The sequence below is a fragment of the Amblyomma americanum genome, chromosome 1 (assembly GCF_052857255.1).
Source record: "Amblyomma americanum isolate KBUSLIRL-KWMA chromosome 1, ASM5285725v1, whole genome shotgun sequence".
Classification (NCBI taxonomy): domain Eukaryota; kingdom Metazoa; phylum Arthropoda; class Arachnida; order Ixodida; family Ixodidae; genus Amblyomma; species Amblyomma americanum.
Window position 1 is genome coordinate 187,104,020 of NC_135497.1, and position 21,258 is coordinate 187,125,277.

Below are 21,258 nucleotides of genomic sequence, written 5' to 3' on the forward strand. Positions count from 1 at the left end.
TTTATTGGTCTAAAGGAACGACACAGTAAAGTAGAAAGTTGGGCTAGTTTTTTAAGATCCATCTAAAAACTACGCACAAAAACACGAAAAACACAGGGAGAACAGGACGGACAAGAGTGCACTAGCCAGTGTGCCGTTGGCTAGTGCGCTGTTTTCAGATAGAGGAAAGACACCAGTGACTGGTCCGTCGAGAGGTGTGAGGTGCCGGTGAGGGCCATCGTCCCCAATTCTCTGTTGCCACCTTCTCGGGTGGAGCCATAATTAACAGGGAGGGCCCCAGTGATGCTCCATACGAGCCTGGCCCCAGTCAGGCACAGTTCTCAGTGACAAGTGAAATGACTAGAGTCTCTTTGCTGTTTATCACAATGTGCAAGCCACCATCGCGCAATCTATTGTCCATTTCCATGGCGGCTGCAGCTGTACGATCTGTACAATTTTGGCACTGACCACTGCGGAGGTGCACAGTTTTTCTGAACTTTTCCTGAACTAGACCTGCACGATGTCTGCACTTCTTTGAAACGAATGGCGTCGTGCACAGGGTGCCATGTTGCACCGTTGAAATGAATGTCGGAGTACAGCACCGTGAGAATCAATTCACGTAGTGCAGGCGAATCTAATGGACCTATAGTAGTAAATATCAATGGTGCAAACAAGGCATCTAATTACGCAAAGGCAACTCTCTTCTAATAGCAAAAAAAAAAAAGGCATGCTTGAACTGTTACCTTTTCTGCAGTTTAAGTGGGATATGGTCTATGAAGTGCCTCACTTCATAGACCATATCCCACTTAAACTGCAGAAAATAAGGCTTAGCAACATTCCGAACATTTAAATGCTTGATGTAATCAGGCACTCGCTTAAAGTCCCACTTGGCAAAAAAAAAAAAAAAATGAACCAAGTCTGATATCAACATGGTTTCCACTAGCACATGAAGGTTGTCAATATCAAGCTAATAATGCCATCCAACCGTTTAGCTACTAAAACTCCAAAATCACTCAATTACATTGCTTCAGGCTTCAAGTCATCTCATACGTATTAAATATGGGTCAATTCTGTCTAAAAAGGTGAAGTGGTTCAATGTCAGTGCCTATGTCATGGCAATGCCAGAATATTTAAAAATTCACTTTCTTTTGCCACATGTGACGATGCCAAAAAATTACATGCCACCTCTCGTGACAAGTGTCCTACATGGCCTTTTCACCCTTGTGCAGTGGTGTACAAACAAGAAAAACTTATCTATAGTGTACGAAGTAAATGCAGGATTAACTTCCCAGCTCCAAAACACCAATTTTACACACATAAAGAATGCTGCTAGAGATTGATCCATTGCTGCAGGGTTGCTGTAACACTCCATGCAGAATAGCACTCACAAGACAAGGCCAAAAACTGGCAAAGAAGCAGGCAAGCATGAAGCCAAAAACAGAATTTGAAAAAACGCCACACTAAAAATGTGGTCAGGATTTAACAGATAATTTTAAAAGTTAATAATTTCAGACACATATGGCCAGTTACTACATATATGTTATTACCACATAAATAGAAGTTGGTATAGCCTTAGTTTCTATTTAAGATTCTGTACGAGAATATAGAGGAGCAGACACTTAAAAACAGAAGTAGTACAAACTGTACACTGCGCCAAGCAGACCGACAGGAGTCTTAAAGTAACCTGCTCCATTTGTGTATTCAGGAAAGCAATGCAGTATGTAGGGATTGGGCTTAAATTTATTTTGTAACTTCTAAAAAGTTAAAGAAATGTGAGCTAAGAAGAAAAGTAAGACATTCTGAGACAAACTTTTTTTACTCTGAGAAGCTAGAGCAGAACATGAAAAGGCTTTGCAATGCAAACAAAGCAAATTAAAAAAAAGAAAATTTTAGGGTACTTACTATCATTTGAAGGCAGGCAGAGACTGCACAGTTAAGAATTTGTGCCTTCAAACTTCCTCCATGCTTAGGAGGCTATATGTGTGTGACAAAATGCACCTTAGGCGGCGAGGACAGACACTGTACAGAACAATCTCCATAAGTGTTTATTTAGGACACCGATGGGATGATTTAGAAAGTAATGCAAAATTAAGGTATTGTCTACAAGCCCATATGCCATGCAGATACGGAATATTCAACACATATTTTAGAACTTGCAGAACGTGCATACTAGTAGTTATTATAAAAATCAAAGACAACAGATAAGCACACAAGTGACGAGATACACATGCAAACTGCATGCATGTTGCATAATGCTCTGACAGGCACAGGTTTCAGAATGTACATGCAGCATTCCATGAAAAACTTGAAACAACCATGCACACCAAGCATAACCCAACAGTAGTAAGCAATGCACACTGATCCCTTTAATTTTTTTTTTTGCTGTAAATGAGCTAATCTATAGCTCTGTTCTTTGACAATCATTTGGCTGGTTCCAAGGATCACATTGGCAGGCAGTCCATGCCATTATAAACAAGACGGGTGCTTTAGTGAGTAGGAGTGAGCACAGCAGCAAAACAAGTATATGTCCTTAGTGTCATGTGAATCTGAGGAAGAACACCAACTAGTCCATTATATGATCCTGAGCAAGAGCCTACTAACACCATTGTCCTTGCTTTGTTCACAATCACCCTCCAAGTGGGAACGTAAAACTGATAGCAAAATCTTTGGGAGTACTGTATATGAACTTCTCAGAAAGTGCTACGCTACGCCATGCTATGCTATGCTTTAAATGCCTGGACATACATTAGGGCATTCACAGAACACTTAGTGCCATGGTGATCGCAGAAAAAAAAAACACAAAAGAAGGACACAAGAAGCGCTTGTCCCATCTTTCCTCCCATGCTTCACCTTATAATAATGCATTCAATACATCACTCAACCAGGCTAACCAACTGGTCCAACATTCTATGAGGCTCGCACAGTTGCACACAAGAAACTTAAGTCATCAAAAGCACCGCAGGACAACAGAGCTCATCATTCCAAGCTTTGCAACCACAGCATAAGCATCTCTGCATCAGCATTCACAACACTGCATCCTAAAGAAAACAAAAACGGAGGGGGGGGGGGAAGGAGACACAGGCCAGCAACACAACTTAACTGCACATTTCCAAATGCAAGAATAATGCTACTCCATTACCTGCTAAAGCTGGCAAGCTTCCAATGACTAGTGATTATCTGGGAGAGGAGGAAGACGATTCTTTCAGTCAGGAACAGGGTCCTAAACAAGTGGTATGTTTTAGAAACAGACTCCTAGCAAGTGACATGGTGGTCAAACACTAAGCTGTTTGTTTTAGCTAAACAGCACTAATGATGCAGACAGTCTGGTTTTCCTCGAGAATGACAGCAGCACGTGGACTTCATTGAGTGTTATGAAGACCAAGAAGAAATGTAAACTTTGGATAACAAGTGAAAAGGAATTTCTTTTACATACCAACATGCAATCACTCTACACATGACTTGAAACTGACATTATGACACTGAAATTGCAACATAAGCCACCAAATACACTTCTTCAACAAACAGCAGCAAATACTGCTCCATGTAACCTGTATTATAATCATTAGGGTGGGCTGAAGGAAAAAATAATAATGGCCTGCCCACATGACGGATGGCAGAATGGTGTATTTTATGGTTTATGGGGGTTTCACGTCCGAAAGCGACTCAGGCTATGAGAGACGCCGTAGTGAAGGGCTCCGGAAATTTCGATCACCTGGGATTCTTTAACGTGCACCGACATCGCACAGTACACGGGCCTCTAGAATTTCGCCTCGATCGAAATTCGACCGCTGCGGCCGGGATCGAACCCGTGTCTTTCGGGCCGGCAGCCGAGCGCCATAACCACTCAGCCACCGCGGCGGCTAAATGAATGGTGTATTAATTACAGCTTGTTTAAGGGGGGACGTGGGTCTTGAAATCGCGAAAAATGGTCAAAAATGGCAATTTTCAAAAATTGCGATTTTGAAGTCTTTAATGTCCCAACTATGCCTCTACAAAATATTTTAGCTGAATTCGAGCTCAAAGTATGAAAAAAAACGGCAATTTAGAAACGTCGGTGAGCTGAAATTGAACGCCAAGCGCGAAGGTTTTCCCCATTTTCAAGCTGCCGTAGCTCCGCGCGACGCGAACCGATCAGCGCCATCTTGGTCTCGTTTGAAAGCTGGTTTCCCGCTCTCCAATTTGGCGCCTTTCGGCAAGCTGTAGACCCTCGCACAGCGGAGCTATCAGCACCCGTTCGCAAGGGGGAAAGCGTCGCGAGACGGTCGCCGATTGGGTAAAACGGGCGCCTCCTCGAGGCGCAGCCCTCTGATTGGCCGTGACGCATGCTTTGCCCCCTGCGGCCGCGTTGTACGGCTCCTTCCCGTCGTCTGCTTTCGCCTGCATGCCCGTCATTTTTCGCGCTCCTCTTTGTTTCCTAGTATTTTTCGTTCTGCCGTTTTCCTTATTGTTATTGTAGATATTTTGGCTATTGAATCGCTTCTTTTAGCCTCGAATTTCGTGCTTTTGCGTGTATTTGCCTGCCTGGTGTCTTTGTTCCGTGTGTCACGATGGCCCGAGACGCGCGCTTGAAATTAAGCACGCGAAAAGCAGTCGGCAAAAAGAGACGCGCATGGAATAAGTAGAGCGCTGCATCGTCGAGAACTGCAGCTTCGGTGATGCCGCAAGCTGCTGTACCCTCGGTGGATGCGGCTGGACTGAGCTCGCCAACAACAGCTTCGCCGGTGGACGCGGCTGAACAAACCCTGTTGACGCCAGCATCGCCGGTGGACGCGGCTGGACAATGCCGATCGCCGTCAACTTCGGTGTTACCGCAAGTCTCTGCAGTGCCGGTGGATGTGCCTGGACTAAGCCCGTGGAAAATATCGACTTTTGATACGCTGCAAGCCGCTTCGAATTCCGTGTCGTCGGAAGCGGCCGAGCCGCTGACCTAAGCCTAACATCGACTTCGGCGTTTGCGCACGCCGCTTCGCTTCGTGCAGACAGACGCGGCTGACCGGGCTGAACCGAGCTCGCGTGCTTAACGCTTCTACAAGCACGCGCAGCGTGGACCTTGGCAGCGTGCCAAGCCGCTGCCGCCGCTGATAACATTTGTTTTTTTATATATATTTTGAGGAGAGCTCCTGGGGGGGGGCTCGGCGAACTTGGCAGAGCGCCAAGACGTTGTGCGCTCTAAGCTGAAGCTTGAACATTCGCATTAGACACTCCTCACTGTCCTGTTTTTAACCTCGCAAGAAGCAGTTTCTCGCTTCAATTAAGGAATGGCAACAACCAGCAGAGCTGTTGCAGCACAGCTCGGTTACAGGCCTGGGAGCTGCCTCATTGGTAGGAGCCTTGAAAAAGATAAACAGAGGCTGTGCAGGTCTGCTAAGGGTCACACCAATGCTGAAAAGGTGAAGAAGAGGATGGCCAAGAAGCACAAGCCTGACAGCACCCAGGACTACTGCCCAGGACTTTTGTGAATGTGTGGCAGATTCAAAGAAAATAGCAAGTGAATTTCTGAGCTTTTTTTTTGTCAAGTGCCAATGCAATACAGAGGTTTTCATAATCTTTACATGAACAGATTTCTGTAAATTTGGTGTTATTGAGTTCAGCAATGACTGGGCGGCATGCTAAAGCATTAAATTTTTCCATATGATCAGTAAACAAAAATGGCAGAGTAAGCAAAACTTTGAATGCAATTTTCTCAGCTTTGCTTTTTCGATCAAATGCCTTTGCCTTACGGAACTTTTCATAATGTTTGCATCGACTGATTTTATTGAAGTAGGTATCATTGTTTTCAGCAACACCTCAGCTACATCCTAAAGCTTTCCAATTTTCATTAAACCCAATAGACTAGCAATTAGGTCAGATGTAAGCTAATTACTCCCACATTGTTTTTTTTTCCTACTTTGTTATTCATTCATGACCTATGTGATGACTTTTTAAAAATTTCTTTAGCTTTAGGATGTGCAATGGGCCCTTAAGAATGACAGCATTACTTTAAAACTAGTTTTTTTAATTAAGAAACCACCATAATGGCCCGTAAGAAAAGACCTAAATGGCATAAATTATTTTGCCATATCTTCATTTCTAGATGAGATATATAAAATCTGAATATATATTTGGGATTAGCATTCAAAGATATATCTGCATGCCAATTTTCAGGAAGATATGTTAAGTAATAAAAAAAAAGTTTTCAAGACCCTCATCCCCCCTTAAAAGGGTTGTGACATGGTCTACCAACAAAATGTGGTTTTACATTCCAGCTATGAGCCATGATATTATGTGTACATAAAAAAGTAGGGCTCTACGTGTGCTATTGAGCTAGAAATTGCAATTAGAAGTTATCGACTCTAAGCCGATAACTTCACTTCCCAACGGCACTCAAAGCAATGACAAATTTGCGCGGAAAAATCACAGCGCAGCAAGAAAACACACCATTAGTGTTAGCCTATTCCTAGATAATGCTGAACAGGGATACACAATGAAAGAAAGCAAGCTGCACGATTAAACTGAAAAAAAAAAAAAGAGCGCTCAGCAAGACAATCGCGTGGCCCCCTTCGCGCAGCTGCCGGCTTTTGACGGCCGCTTACACAAAGACAGTTTACTGTTTTGCCTGGTGAGACGGATGCACTATATGCCACCCCTCAGTGCATGCTCTATTGGGTGTGACTAGGATGAACAATGGTACTCAGCTTCAAGACACCCCAACCTTCAGGTGTTGCATTGAGAGTGCATTGAAACAAATGCCAGAGATGTAGAAGCAATACAAGTGCTATTAATCACGCATTTTATGGGACTAGTCCGGCTGGATCTAAAAAAATGCTTTCCTTTAAAAAAATTGCCATTCTGCACTTTAGTATTGTAATTCTTGTTCAGTTATGGCTGTTTAAAAGCAGTTTCATAATTTCACAAAAAGTACCCTTAGCTGCATGGCGCATCATATATGATACGTGAAAATATTTTGCTAAAATGCAGCAACGAGATAGTTTTTCTGAAAACTAAGGTTGGTATGGGTCTTTTCGTTTCAAATGGAGCTAACTAATTTTTTTAACTAAAAATAAAAATTCATGTGGTAACGGGTTAAATGGCCAGTCAATGCAGAGCTCGAAGATGGAGCACAAGCTCACGGACAACAAACAGCACAAGAACAAGACAACAAAAATGATCAAGGTGTTTTCTCAAAGCACTAGTGTAGCTTTTTCTTTGTGGAAGGGTAAGAAGATTGGGCGAGCTGAGTGTCTAGTTCTTGGAGGCTGTGACAAGGTGACAGTGATGACTATGCTACTTCTAAAAAGGCAATACCAACTTGAGAAGTGGGGCTTCAAGTCCGGTTAGTATAACTGAAATGCTAACATGCAGCCTGAGAAGCACACACTGCAGATTACGCACCCAAGAGACTGATTAGAAATGTAAACAAGGACACGTATGCAAGACAAACCACATAGAAGCATGCAACGAGTTCAATCACCTCTGCGTAAACCTGCCATAGTGCGAGTCATAAAATACAAATGCATATGCACAACTTGAAAGGGGTAATGACATGGTCATCCAATCTTTTGCAGTTTTGTATTCCGGAAGTTCCAGTGCTCTAGATGCTTTTTTTTATCTCAAAATAAGCGACTGACATTGAGACCGTGAAGACCCTCCCAGCAACAACTACTGCCATGTTTAAATGTTTCTAGTGCAGTCATGAACAGACGCCAGCCACCATGTCATCCGCAGTGTCCGCTCTGATAAACTGCCAACACAATGCATGAACAGTGCTTCACCTGTAAATGTAACCTTCCGTATAAGCCATCATGCCTCCTAATGACTAGCAAGCAGATTAGTCAAAAATGCGCACAGACTGTTGTGGAGTGAAGGTCTGGTTCTTGCTCCACATCCACCTATCGCGTGATTGCCAGGATCTATAACTACAAAGACGATGGCAACAGCATGGGCGAAACCGTGAAGACCGCAACAATGCCAAAACATTGCAAATATTCTGAGGAACCTTCTACCGGATGAGAGAACTGCATACGATACCTATTTATACTACTAAAGGAAATCCAAAATATGTAAACACGGCTAGCTTTGAACAGATTGCAAAGTTTGCTGTTGTGCAATTATGCTTCACAGGCGCCTTAGCGAAAGTTCCTGTTATAGGTGAATCTTGCATCATTTTTTTTTGTTACGCGAGTATGTTTGTGAGCAGTTCTGCGCTTAGGCCTTCGCTTACCTTGATTGATAAGTCACTTATCTTTGAACAGGGAATGTGTGAGCAGAGCCTACCAGATCAGCTGCTGCTGATGGGTCCCATTACAGTCTTTTGACTTTGGGACCTTAAAGGGACACTGAGGAGAGCTCTATCGATTTTTTTTTGTTAGCAAAATCTGATAGTTCGGCATTTCATAGCTTCGTTGCCGCTTGTCTGGGCACGAAAGATGCATTTATTTCAAACAAATTTGGATTCGAAGATGAAAAAGTTTTTCCCGCCGCTCTGATTCAAACTCCGGGACCTCTTATGACGTCACGGCAACTCTTATGACGTCTCAGAACGGAGTGACGTGACACGTGACGTAAACGCAGACTCCGTGATTTCTGCCGGCTAGCGGTGCGGTGCGCAACCTTCCTTTGCCAGCCTCAGAGATTCACGCCGTCCATGAAGTAAGGAAAATTCCTCCAAGGTGGCGCCGCTTGTCCTAGGAAGTCATCACGCTCGTACTTGCGAGATTGGCCTGTGGCGGCGATACCTGTATTTTGGTTCTTGCTATTTTCTACATTACAAGAGCTTTGTTTTCAGTTAGAGTGGCGTTTTTGTGATCAGGAGCTGCTGTTCTATCGATACAAGCCAACTTCAATTTCTCCTCAGTGTCCCTTTAACTTGTATAGCTTACATGTTGTAGCAATTCTGGATTCAATAAACCTTGATTTAAAAAAAAAAAAAGGCTCGCAGCACCAGGAGCAGCTGGCTTTTTGTAATCTGCTTTCCAGAAGCATCGGATCATTGACAGTCCTTGAAAAAGTTCTTCCTTGTCCTAACAACAATACTTTTAGGGGCGAGCAGTAGCTACTTTTGTGGCAAAGTGTGTTAAGGGGGGAATGCGGCCAATGAAATGGCCAATGCGGTCAAAATTTGCAATTTCTCATTTTTTTTTTTCTGTAACTGTTGGATGCTCGTCTTTAAAAAAGTTATAGCAAAATATGCACTACAAATATAGAAAACAACTTTTTATTATGTGTGGTTGTCCAAAATTATATCAACAAATAGCGCTTCCGATGATCCTAGTGCACTGAAAATTCTGTGGGTTTCTGATGACAGAGCGCTATGATCTTAGTATCACTATGAACAGGAGAGATCAGAACATCAGAACTTGAGTCTGTTGCAGTGCCGCATTTCGCTGACCAAAAGCAAAAGCAAATGCGGCGATAAAGGGAAACGCGGGAATAAACTTTAAGGTTGATTTTCTCGGCTATCACTTTTCGTGCAGTTGCTGTAACTCAATCTGCACTATTTCATAACCAACGAAAGTAAAATGATCCTGTTTGTTGCGCACGACTCCCAGCCATTGTAAAGTGCAACAAAGCTCTTCATTTCTGTACAGATATCTTTAACAATTTTTGAAGTTGATTGCTGTAAAAACAGTGGTCAAGTAAATATGCATGGTAAATTTATAACTTATTTTTAAAGGTACTAGTGGCTTTTACATGTAGCATACCTTTTACACATAGCATTACACGTAGCAGACCTTAGCAAACATGCAGACATCCAAAATTCGTGCACTTTCTTCTTAGTTATTTAATGGGCGAGGGATGACTCCTAATTGTAAATACTGAAGATTTATACATGCAAGCTTAAAATAAAATTAGTTCTGAAATCAACATTGAAAGTTGCGGGTCATTCCACACCAAGTGAACCAGTGTTTCCTCGACCATCACTATTTCGTTGAAAAAATCTCAAGTTCCGTAAACTTAACTCTTTGGCTACCTCGTCATAGACCATCGGTTATCTATGACAGACGTTTTGAACCTGCCGCCAAAATTTCCAGTCTGCATTCTTGGACACGCTGCGCCATCTAGTTTGCTTCTATAACACCATCTTTCTGGTTTTAGTTTTTTTTTGCATTTTCCAATGTGAGGTGGTGAAGTGAAAAATGAAACTGGCCAGACGTAGGCCGTCTCTTTGCGATCGTAGCGTCTGTTTCGCCACTAAAATGCTACACAGCACTTTTGTTGATTCTTATGTTGTCTTTTTTTTTCTCTTTAGAGCAGCAGTTGTGAGTTTTCACACACCTGGAGCATTTACGGCCTGCATTGAGCAGGTGCTGGATCAACGCTAAATAGTTAGGCATTCCTCAAGTTCAAAACATCGCAATATGCACACTACTGTCTGGACACCAAGCCCATCAGTATGAAGGGTTAGCTGTGGCAATGCAGCGATGATGGCAGTCACTGGAATTCGTCCGTCTGCTGCGATGTTATGACTATGCCACTTGCACGCTTTTCCCACTTCGTAGCACACAGAACACACGCATACACACGATGCAAATATGGACGACTCAGATTTGCAATGCGCATGCTAACTGGCATCCATGAGGAATGGCATGATTTAAGCCTGACCGTCGCATAGCCAGAGGCGTTGGTGCATGGTGAGATAAGCTGACTCAATGGGATGCCTCTGGAGCTCACTGCAGTCTTCCCTTCACAATGCTTACCGCAACTACGTAACAAGTACATTCTACAGAATTCGCGATGAACTGCACAAAATACATGTAGCGGGCTTGCCAAACCGGTAATCGAGACAACAGCGCATTGCAAAGCGCGAGCGGCCACTGTGCAGCCACTGTGCAGCAGTTGGCCACTGTGCAGCAACGTCACGAAACTGGGTGGCGCCGAATGCCAGACAGATGTACACTATTTTGAGGTGGGTGCATTAGAAGGCACAGCTTTTGCTGCATTCTCAAGTTAAAACTGATTAAAGTGTCTGAAGCTGAAACTGGTTTTGAATTCCAAGCACCTTTTGACCCCAATGACAAAAGCCAGCGCTGCCATGTTGGCTGTTTCCAATCGTTAGATTTTTAAGTTTCTTACGCTCTCAAGAGTATGATTTTGGTTTGGTGACTAGAATATGAAATTCAGGAACACACAATACTGAACGCTCTTGGATGCTCCACTTTTGGATGCTCCATAAGGTGTGCACAGCACACTTTTTGCAGTAGTATATGTATTTGCTTCTACATATGAACTCTGTCCTGTCACCCATGTTCTTCCGAGGTGTGCTGATTTTTTTTACACAGGAATACTGGTTTGCACAGCTGACACTTCATGGGTTTCAGCAGTTGCCCATTATAGCACACCTGGCATCAGTGCATAATGCCATGTTAGCTAGTAACATGCTGAAGCAGTCTTAACCATATCATTTTTGTGAGCAGTGGTACGCGTCAACACAAGTTTTGTTCAAATTAACAATACTGCATGTTGAAGTAATTGAATTAAAGGAAGGTGTAGTACATCCAAACAAACATGACTAACGGAACATGAATACCAGTTCTAATTAATGAAATTCAGATTGTCTAGACTTCACTGTACTCTCCTGCACAAATTTGTATCCTTTAGCCTTGTAGTACAGCACTAAACTATTCTATTGCCCACAATGCAAGCTATAGCAACCACAAGTGCCAACAATAAACCAACAGCACCCATGCGAAGAGGTGGTAGTGGTAGTTGCAGCAGTCACGGCAGTAACAGTGGCGGTGATGGTTGGAGTAATTAGTGCCAAGGATTACCTCCAGGCTGAGATGGAACAGCTGACAGATGATGCAATGCTGTCTTCCCAGAAGAGTTCCTTGCACGCCCTGGCTTTCCTGCAGAAAAGGGTACCTTGTGTATTCAAATGACAGTTTTCACAATTAAGATGCACATAAAACCGCATCTGAAAAACGAGCAGACCCTGATGGCACCTTAGCCATCCACTTTTCTTTTTTTTGCAATTCCGACATTAGAACCTCAATACAGAACAGGTGTTCTGGAAAACAAGCACTCTTGCAAGATGAGCACCTTCTGCGCTCAACTTGCAAGGTGATTAGCTGAGCATGGGCCCACATTCGATTCCTTAACTGACCTGCAGCGCTCACCTACATGCTGAAGCAGTGGAAATGCTTGTGGCTCTCAGCTGCAATGAAAAGTGCAGTGGTGCAGTTACTTCATCAGCACCAGTGGATAAAAGTGTTAATCTTACTTTTGTCGCAGAGACCACTATTTCGAACTAAAAGCCCAACCTACTTAAACAACATTGTATGTACTAATAAAATTACTATCATCCTGATAATATGCACCTGTAAACATAATTTTGCAAACTGATTTGACATCACAAATGACTGTTCCATAACTGACAATGCCTCTGATGCTCCCAATACTGTATCCTTGAATGCAGTGTTGGAGGCCATACAGCAAGAAACAGAGCCACCAAACCGAGAGCGTTGCGGTACCAAAACACACATTACTGTTTCACAACTGGTCTAATGATGCTTTAGATTGCAGCTGAGCACCACATCCACTTTCGATGCTTCAGCCAATCAGTAACAACTTCCACAGCTCAATCCCTCGAGGGACTGAAGTAGGAATGTGGGTCAAGGAGTAACGGGAAGGCAGATTCAGCTGCGCGTGGTTGCTGCAGAGGTAATGATAATGCATGAAGTTGCTGGGAGACATTAGAGATGAGAAAGCTTTTACAATGCTGAATGGTTGAGACATTGTAACTAGTGTGCAACGAACGCAACTAGAGGATTTCACAGGGGACAGCATGAGACATCAATCATTTATTTAACCAGGGCGTCTACCAGAATGAGATTCACAAGTCCTCCGATTTTTCTAGGTTTCCTCCTCAGACTGATTTAAAATTCCCCAACCAAGTCACAATGGCAAACAGTGACACTGGAAGCATCGTAAACGCAGTTTCTATGCATTAACATTAACCATTTTTCTCCTTCTCAAAGTCTCAAATAATGCCGTCACACAACCACAGGAAGACTTCGTCGGCATTTCATGCTTTTTGCATGCTTGTCACAGCTCGTCTTCCCATGTTGCTGAGTGAGAACTGCTTCCGGCAAAGTACACAGTAGGCCAAGTGTGCATCACTTGGAACAGGCCAATCCAAACTGCAAATATAAAAACCTTCAAAAATGTCGAATCACTACTAAACCCACATATCCTGATGTTGCCATTCATCATTACCAGCCTGACTATGGACACTGCAGGACAAAGGCATGTCCCATATTTCTCCAATTAACCCTGCCCTGTGCCAGCTGAGGCCAACTTATGCCCAGAAATCCACTCACCTAACTTTCTGACGTCCCCAGCAAATCTGGCCACCTAACTTTAAGACGGCCCCTGCTATGCTTGCCTTAGCTTAGAATCCAGTCCATTACACTTACCGACCATCGGTTATCTTGCCTTGCCCAACATGCCTTGCCCAAGACCATTCATTCTTGATTTTGACTCTGGTGTCATCAACCTGTGTTTATTCCCTGACTCACTCTGCCCTCTTCCTGTCCCTTAAACATTACACCTATCATTTTCCTTTCCATAGTGTGCCGCGTTGTCCTCAATTTAAGCTGAACCCTTTTTGTTCGCCTCCAAGTTTCTGGCCCATAGGAAAGTGCTGGTAAAATACAGCTGTTATACACTTTTCTCTTGAGGGATATTGGTAAACTACATTCATTATCTGAAAGAACCTGCCAAATTTGCTCCACCCAGTTCTTATTCTTCTATTGATTTCACTTTCGTGACCTGGATCCATGGTCCCTATCTGCCCTAAGTAGACATATTCCCTAACCATCACTAGTGCCTCACTACCTATCGTAAACTGCTGTTCCCTTACAGGGCTGTTGAACATTACTTTGGTTTTCTGCACATTCATTTTTAGACCCACCGTTCTGACCATCCTGCCTAAGTCATTAATCATGCTTTGCAATTTATTCCCCAAGTGACTTAGCAAGGCAATGACATCAGCAAATCGCAGATTATTAAGCTATTCTCCAAGAACTCTTGCCTCCAACACTGCCGAATCTAGGCCTCTGAATACCTCCTGTAAACATGTGGTAAATAGCATTGACGAGATCATGTCTCACTGCCTGACACTACTCCTTAATAGAATTTTATCGCTGACTTTATGGGGGGCTACGGTGGCTATGCAGCTGTTTGATATTAGAGCGAAAGCTCTATTACTGCATGTCTCCCAAGGTAAATCTTGATGCGCATTTGACCTTGAGGCCCCGGAGGACAGGCAAACCATGCGACTCGCTAAGCAGAGGCACACCTGAATATCTGTTCTGCAACAAGATCCTGAATTCCTCTACTTTCCCTCTTACCACTAACTCGTTAATGGGCTTCCACCTGACTAGTTTCTTCCATTCTCTCTTCAAGTGCAGGCTGATTCGAGGCCTTGCCATCCTGTGGTCATTACAATGCACCCTTCCAAGAACCTCCACATCCTGCACAATGCCAGGGTGAGCAAACAGTATTAAGCCTCATTTTTAGTCTCACCATTCGGGCTCTTTTACGTCCAATTATTAATCTCCCGTTTGCAGAAGGTAATCATGGTCCATAAATTATTTCTCTCTGCGAACTCTACTAATAACTGCCCTCTGCTATACCTAAAGTCTATGCCATAGTCACCCACTTCTTGGTTTCCAGCTTACTTCTTGCCTACCTTGGCACTGAAGTCTGCCATTAGTACAGTGTACCATGTTTTTACTTTGCTCATTGCCGACTCCATGTCTTCATAGAAGCTTTCGACAATCTGGTCATCCTGGCTAGATGTAGGCAAGTATGCCTGTACCACCTTCAGTTTGTTCCTCTTATTAAGCCAAATTACGAAAACTGCCACCCTCTCATTAATACTATAGAATTCCTCTCTGTTGACAGCTATATCCTGATTGATGAGGAATCACACACCTATTTCTCGTCTGTCCGCTAATCCGTCTGTCTCGTCTGTCCACCCTTTAGCATTGTATACACCTGTTCTGTCCTCCTAACCTCACTAAGCCTCATGACGTCTCATTTAATACCTACTAGTTCCTCGAACAGCACTACTAGACTAGCCTCCTGGATAAGGTTTTAATGCTAGAACGTTGCCAGGCTCAGTTTCCAATGGCGGCCTGTCCGGAGCCAGAGATTCTTAGAACCCTTAGTGATGTTGCCATTAGAATAAATCATTAACTTGCATGTCTCGAAATATCGATAAGGTTAGAAGTTTTTCACCTTATACATTAAACTCCACTTGGTCGTATGTGTGTCATTACATTACACCGAGGCAATTATGTGATTATGAGGCAACTGATACCGGTAAAACACTTCTGAGATGGTGGTACAATGGTAGTGGTACTGGTAGCATAGTGGCACTGGTAGCGTTACACTGTTACAACATAAGCGATGGAAGGAAGTCAGTCATCCATTGCAATTTGAAGCGCTTGCAGTTAAGGATTGCAGGGGGCAGGGGTGAAGGTGCTAATGAATGGGAGGACAGAGTTAGCGTCACAATGCGTTTCACTCAGACCAGCCCCTGCCTGCAGTGATGACAGGCAAGTTGGGACAACCGCAATTTTCCAACCCGTATGGTTGGAACAGCTAGAAGAAAGTCAGAAAATACGAACTCGCAGACTTGCAAAATTTTTTTCCATTTTCAATGACATCAGTGCGAAAACTGAACAGGGCTTTGCGTTGATATCATTTAACCCTTTGTATACCAGCATCCACATATGTGGCCAAAAAGTAACACAAGTATCCAAATCCTGTATGAAACAAAGCTCCCAAACTAAAATCAAATATTCACACCGCATGGACATTTCATAAAAGCCTCCCTAGGTGGGAACAGGTGCTGTGACAACAGCAGCAGCACAGCAGAAAACATGGCGTCCTCCAGAAGTCGTCACACGGAAATGTGCTTGCCTTTTCTTAAGTACATGTTTTCCCAATCTTCCACTCACTCATTAATTTCCCTATTCCAACAACAGCAATAGATGCCCTTGCTCATATCCAAATTTTGCTGCAATAGCGCTGCGAGAGCTCTGTTAGGGGAGTGACTGTCGTCACGTGTGTCCACGTGCGTTATCAGGACTGCGAGGTTACTGCTCTATCTGAAGTTGGCATGTTGTTCACTAGCAAAGGGTTTGGAAATTCATCTTGCAGAGTTCCAACTGCAGTTTGCCCTTGGTCTTGGTCTCATGAGAGCAGAGAACACCATATAAGACAAAGAGGCAAGGCGAACCTCCGCCACTGCTGTGTCCGAGAGAGCGTCAGACATTCTGGATGCAATAAGGTATGACGGTGTGAATCATCTTCTAGTGAAAGTGCCTGAAAACAATTGCTCCACATTGCAAGATGCCAAAATGCAATTGGCAAACAAGGCTGCAATGCAAGAAATGCAGAGCACCTTTGTACTGATGAAGACGGACCAGCAAATTGCTTTTGGCCAGTTTTACAGGGAATTACCCAGTACTCCTAAAACACATACCGTAGTTACACGATTGTAAGTCGACCCATGTTTTTAAATTTGAAAATCTGAAGTGGGGGGTCGACTTACAATCGAAACGAAAACATCGCACTATAAGCAAAGGAGAGAAACGAGATATCAGGCATGCTACAGCGTGGTTACATTTCTGCTGCATGGCTCCGTCGCATCGCTCTTGGTGCTGGCCTTGAGCAGCTGCTATGTCAACGCGAAAATCTGACAACGCCTCCCCACGGGCGGTGGCGGCCGATGGCGGCTATTGATAAGCAGCAAACTGGCACCCCACACGTGGCTGCTGGCTGCGGTTGCTGCATTTGTGCTCCAGGTCCGGCAAGCGACCAGCGCTCGTTCACGGCTACATTCATGATGACTGCCATTTTTTACCCTACAGAAACGAACAGCTACGCACCGGGCGCAAGTTCGATGTTCGCAACGGGTGACACAGGTGTGGCAGCTACAGCGAGGAAAATTTTCAGCTGTTCCAAGCGATGTCGTGATGTGGCTGTTTGCGAAGTGCGGGATTTCGCTGGACGACGACGTTAGAACGACGTGCTGTGGGACCGCAGCAGTGATCACTATGGCAGCGCTAGTGAGGACGATGGCGCAAGTGTGGACAAGTAGTCCAGTGACTAAGACATTTTCGTTTTGGAATGTGCCCACGGGCACTACCGCGCGCGGCAGCCGATAGCAGCTGGCGATAAACGGTGGCTGCTGGATAATGCTATTGCGTTCAACTATTCAAGGCCATGCTTAAACAACCTCGGAAGTTTTTTTTCAAATTATTTTTCGGAAATGTGATTTTGGGGGGGTCGACCTACATTCGAGTCGACTTACAATTGTGTAAATACGGTATATGTGCACACTTATTTTTTAAAGAAATAAAACCTAGCTAACATAGTTTCTTGTACCTGTGCTTTTCTTTTGGGCTGACTGCATCTAAACAGAACAAATTTCATTTGCATAAGCAGATGCAACATAGAAAACAAGGAGTTAAAATAAAAACTTGCAACTACAGTTAAACCTGGATATAACGAAGTTGAAAAAAGTCCGGGATTTTTCGTTACATCCAGGTTTTCATTACATGCAGTTTTTGTAAGAAGACCCAAAAGGACAATGCAGAAAGGAAACCAAAATAAGAAATAAATGTAGGTGAAATCACCTTCAAAATGTTTACAGAAAACTCCATTACTCGAAGTCATAAACACGGAGGAACGTTCCGCAAATGCGCTGATAGCGCAACTGCCACAGCAGCCGCCGTCACCTCCACCACGGCTCGCACAACGCCAATACGAGTGGGGTTGGGAGAGTGGGAGAGGAGGGGGCACCAGTCGAGCTAGAGGAGAGCGCATGTGCTGTCACGCCGCCCTCTTTCGGTCTGCCCGCCACTGTTGCCCCAGGAAACGGACTCTTCGCCTAGTGTCGCTGGTGTTCTCAGCCATCCCCACTCCCGACGCGCAAGAGCTTTCGGCACCGGAATCACGTGAGCAACGTACCGTGCGGCAGCGATGGGCGCGCACTGCTCGTGCAGTTTAGTTTTTGTTATGCCCTATCATTTCTCGCTGCTTTTGAGCAAGAACTGTTGTAGTGCCACGTGATATGGCGTTCCAAAAGCGAAAGCAACGGATATGCACCGGCGGTGCTAAAGCACGACGCGTTGAGTCATCTGTAATGGCTCGTTACGATCATTGGCATTCCTCTCATGTCAGTTCGTGCTTTATCGTCGTGAAACTTTTCTCCCAAATTTCATAATTCCGCACAAGCTAATAGATGGTCGGCTTATCGAGTTCTTTATATCAAGGTCAACCGCCACTGCGCGTTCGTCGCATGGAGGTCTCAAACACACGCACTTCAATAGGGGCGGCGTTGGGGAATTAAAAAACTTCGTTACATCGAGGAATTTGCCCTATGGAGGTTCGTTACATCCACGTTTAACTGTAGCCCAACTTTCAGTTCTTTTGATATAAAATTCCCTGCAAATGCCCGGTTTCACCAGTTGGTAGACACCCTGTGAACTCGAGACATAAGCGCAATTTTTCAGTCCCTGTGCCTATGGCTTGACTGTCTCCTTAAGGGTGCCCTGCATAGGTGAGTACTGTGGTTGGTGTGGTTTGGGAATGCACTGTGTGTGTGGGACCCGCCCCACATTTCCCTTTCGTACTTATTTACCCACCATTTGATTTGTTTTGCTTCCAGTCTTTCGTGTCCTACATTTTTTGTTACACCTCCCATTTTGCTGGTAGCGAAATGTTCGGTTTTCAGTCAGCACTTTTCTTGTGCCCATGCTTTTCTCTCGTTCGTTCTACACTGCCATCGTTATCACCCCCAGCCTAACTACGTCCACTGAAGGACAAAGGCCTCAATCACTGACCTCTAATTCACCCTCTCCTGCACAGTTTTCGGCCATCTTATCCCTGCAAATTTCCTCATCTTATCTGCCCATCTGACTGCCGCTCCCTGCAACAGGAATCCATTCTTACCCTAAGTAACCATCAGTTCTCTTCACGTTACATGCCCTGCCCATATCCATTTCATCTTGATTTCTGCTAGGATATCATTAATTTGCGCTTGTTCCTCGACCCACTCTGCTCTCCTCTAATCTGTCAACATTACACTTATTTTCCTCTCAATAGCTTGTTGCACTGTCCTCAATTTAATTTAAAACCTTTTCGCACCGTGGAGCAATTCCTATGTTCATTAACTACCTCGAACTGCTACCACAGTGCATGTGCTCGTTTATTCCTTCTCTTCCCAATTTATTTCGCAGCACTGAAGTCATACTGCCACATGATTGTGACAACAGGTACAACCGTAGACAACAGATGATCAGGCTAACAATAAGCTCAGACAATTTATAGGGAAAATCTGTGCCCAAAAGGCAAACAATTAGGCGATGGCGATACCAGCAAAAGCATGCAATCACCCTGTGGTGAAAGGGTCTGACCACTGACCTAAATGTGCCATGAGGTTATGGCGGAAATGAAAATATTGTGCATCATTGTAAAAATTTAGCACTCCAATATTGAAGAAATAACGACTTATAATTTTAATTTGGCATTGAAAACTGCATAAAAAGCTATCTTGCAGTGAAACCCGCCTTTATCGGTGTATCTCACCACAAGACACCACCTCAGTAAAACATCACTAATAATTTCTTTTAAGTGCATAGTGATTTTTTTCTTTCAGGAGTGTTTGTCATGCTTTATTATAGCTTACACTTTCCAGTATGCCCTTCAACGAAAGGCAGCACTTCCTTTGCATTGTTGACAATGCGCTTTTAGCTTCTGTCACTAGATGGTGCCACAATGTTCTGCATTTCTTGGATGGAGCGGTTATCGCGATCCACTAAAACTTTCGTTACCACGGTTCACTAAAACTTTCACTGATGCAGTATGCATCACTGATGCAGTATGCACCACTGATGCAGTACATCACTATGCTGTAACCGCTTTGGGTGTGGAAACTAAAATGGATGTTAGTCGAACTAAAAATGACCAATTACTGTTTGGCGGGCAAGATTTATGTTAGTTTCTGGCACAGCACTCTTGGCGACATGCAATAATCGCCATCGCGCTCGCTGATCATGGTTTACAGCATAGGAATACATAAAAAAAGGCACATGCACCCATCGAAAAATTCTTGGTAAAAATCTTTTACACAATCTTCTACCAAATCTACCAAAAAATCGACCAACAAAACCATTGCAGAATCCAGCACCTTAGACAGCAAGCTTTCCGTTGTGTCAAAAAACACTGTGTGCTTAAAGGGGCAATAACATGGTTGTTCTTCATATTGCAGTTTTCCGCTTCAGTAACTAATGCAAGAGCTTATGATTCAATTTCCGAAATTTGGCTGCCCTGGACGTGCTGTATTTTCAAAAAAATACAATCGAAATTGAGACCGGGAGACTCCTCCCATTGGCAGCGACCGCCATATTGAAAGCTCTCGTGACGTCACTAGCACACGCACGGAGCAACGTCGTCTGCTCTCGTTGCTGCAATATGCGCAGCGAGGTCTCTTTACCCCCTGTACTTTCGCGGGCGATCGAAGTAGCAGTCGTCCCCCATATATGAGTGACTGGTACCGCAAAAGCAATAATAACAGTAACACAGTTTTTCTTCAGTATAGGTAGGGTCCGGTCACACTATAGGCCGATGCAACGTCGATCGACGGTCGGTGGGCTAATCGGTACGCAAATGCTGTCGCTGACGCACTGGTCTGTCACGCTAGACCGACGACGACGCCAAAACGATCAACGATCGCGTATCGTAGTAATGTTAAAGAGTCAGCTTAGTGGGAACCAGAAGAGAGTGGTAGGGGACTAGGTGGTATGATATTCTATAAACTTATTGGACCTCATTCTAGCCACGGCGACATGCTCGATGTGCGTGCACCAGCGAAGATGTGCTTTCATTCGGTGCCTGCGCATAGAACCAATCGGCGAGGCAAGCGACACGGGCAGAAAACGCCGCACGACGCTGCTGTTCGCTGCCGTCGCCTGGGCTTGTGCGGCCGAGCGAAAGCTTCACGCCCGGTGAGGCGACGGCTGGAAAAACTGCGCTTGTGTACCTTATCCATATTGAAAAAAGCGAAACAAGCGGCTACATGTCATATCTTCACACACTGTTACTAATCAGTGAGGAACTTTTGCCATACTCTTGAATTTCAGTTGACGGTGGACCGCCGGCCCCTTTCGTGATGAGGCCTAGCGAGTACGCAGGATTCCTGTGTGCAATTTCAATGATTGCGGAGAGCGAATTCGCAAGTTTTAGCGCCTGCAAATAGCTGTTGAGCGTAGTTTTGGCTACAGT

The 21,258-nt window shown here is 44.3% G+C and overlaps 1 protein-coding gene across 3 annotated transcripts in view; it reads right to left on the reverse strand.

Annotated features, from left to right (window-relative positions):
• The window catches only part of Nak (Numb-associated kinase), a 99,654-nt gene that overhangs the window by 3,716 nt on the left and 74,680 nt on the right, over positions 1-21,258 (reverse strand). For all 3 annotated transcript variants that reach the window (XM_077648056.1, XM_077648055.1, XM_077648054.1), the window contains one exon: positions 11,727-11,804. In XM_077648056.1, coding sequence (XP_077504182.1) covers positions 11,727-11,804 — 78 coding nt within the window. The remainder of the gene's footprint in view (positions 1-11,726; positions 11,805-21,258) is intronic.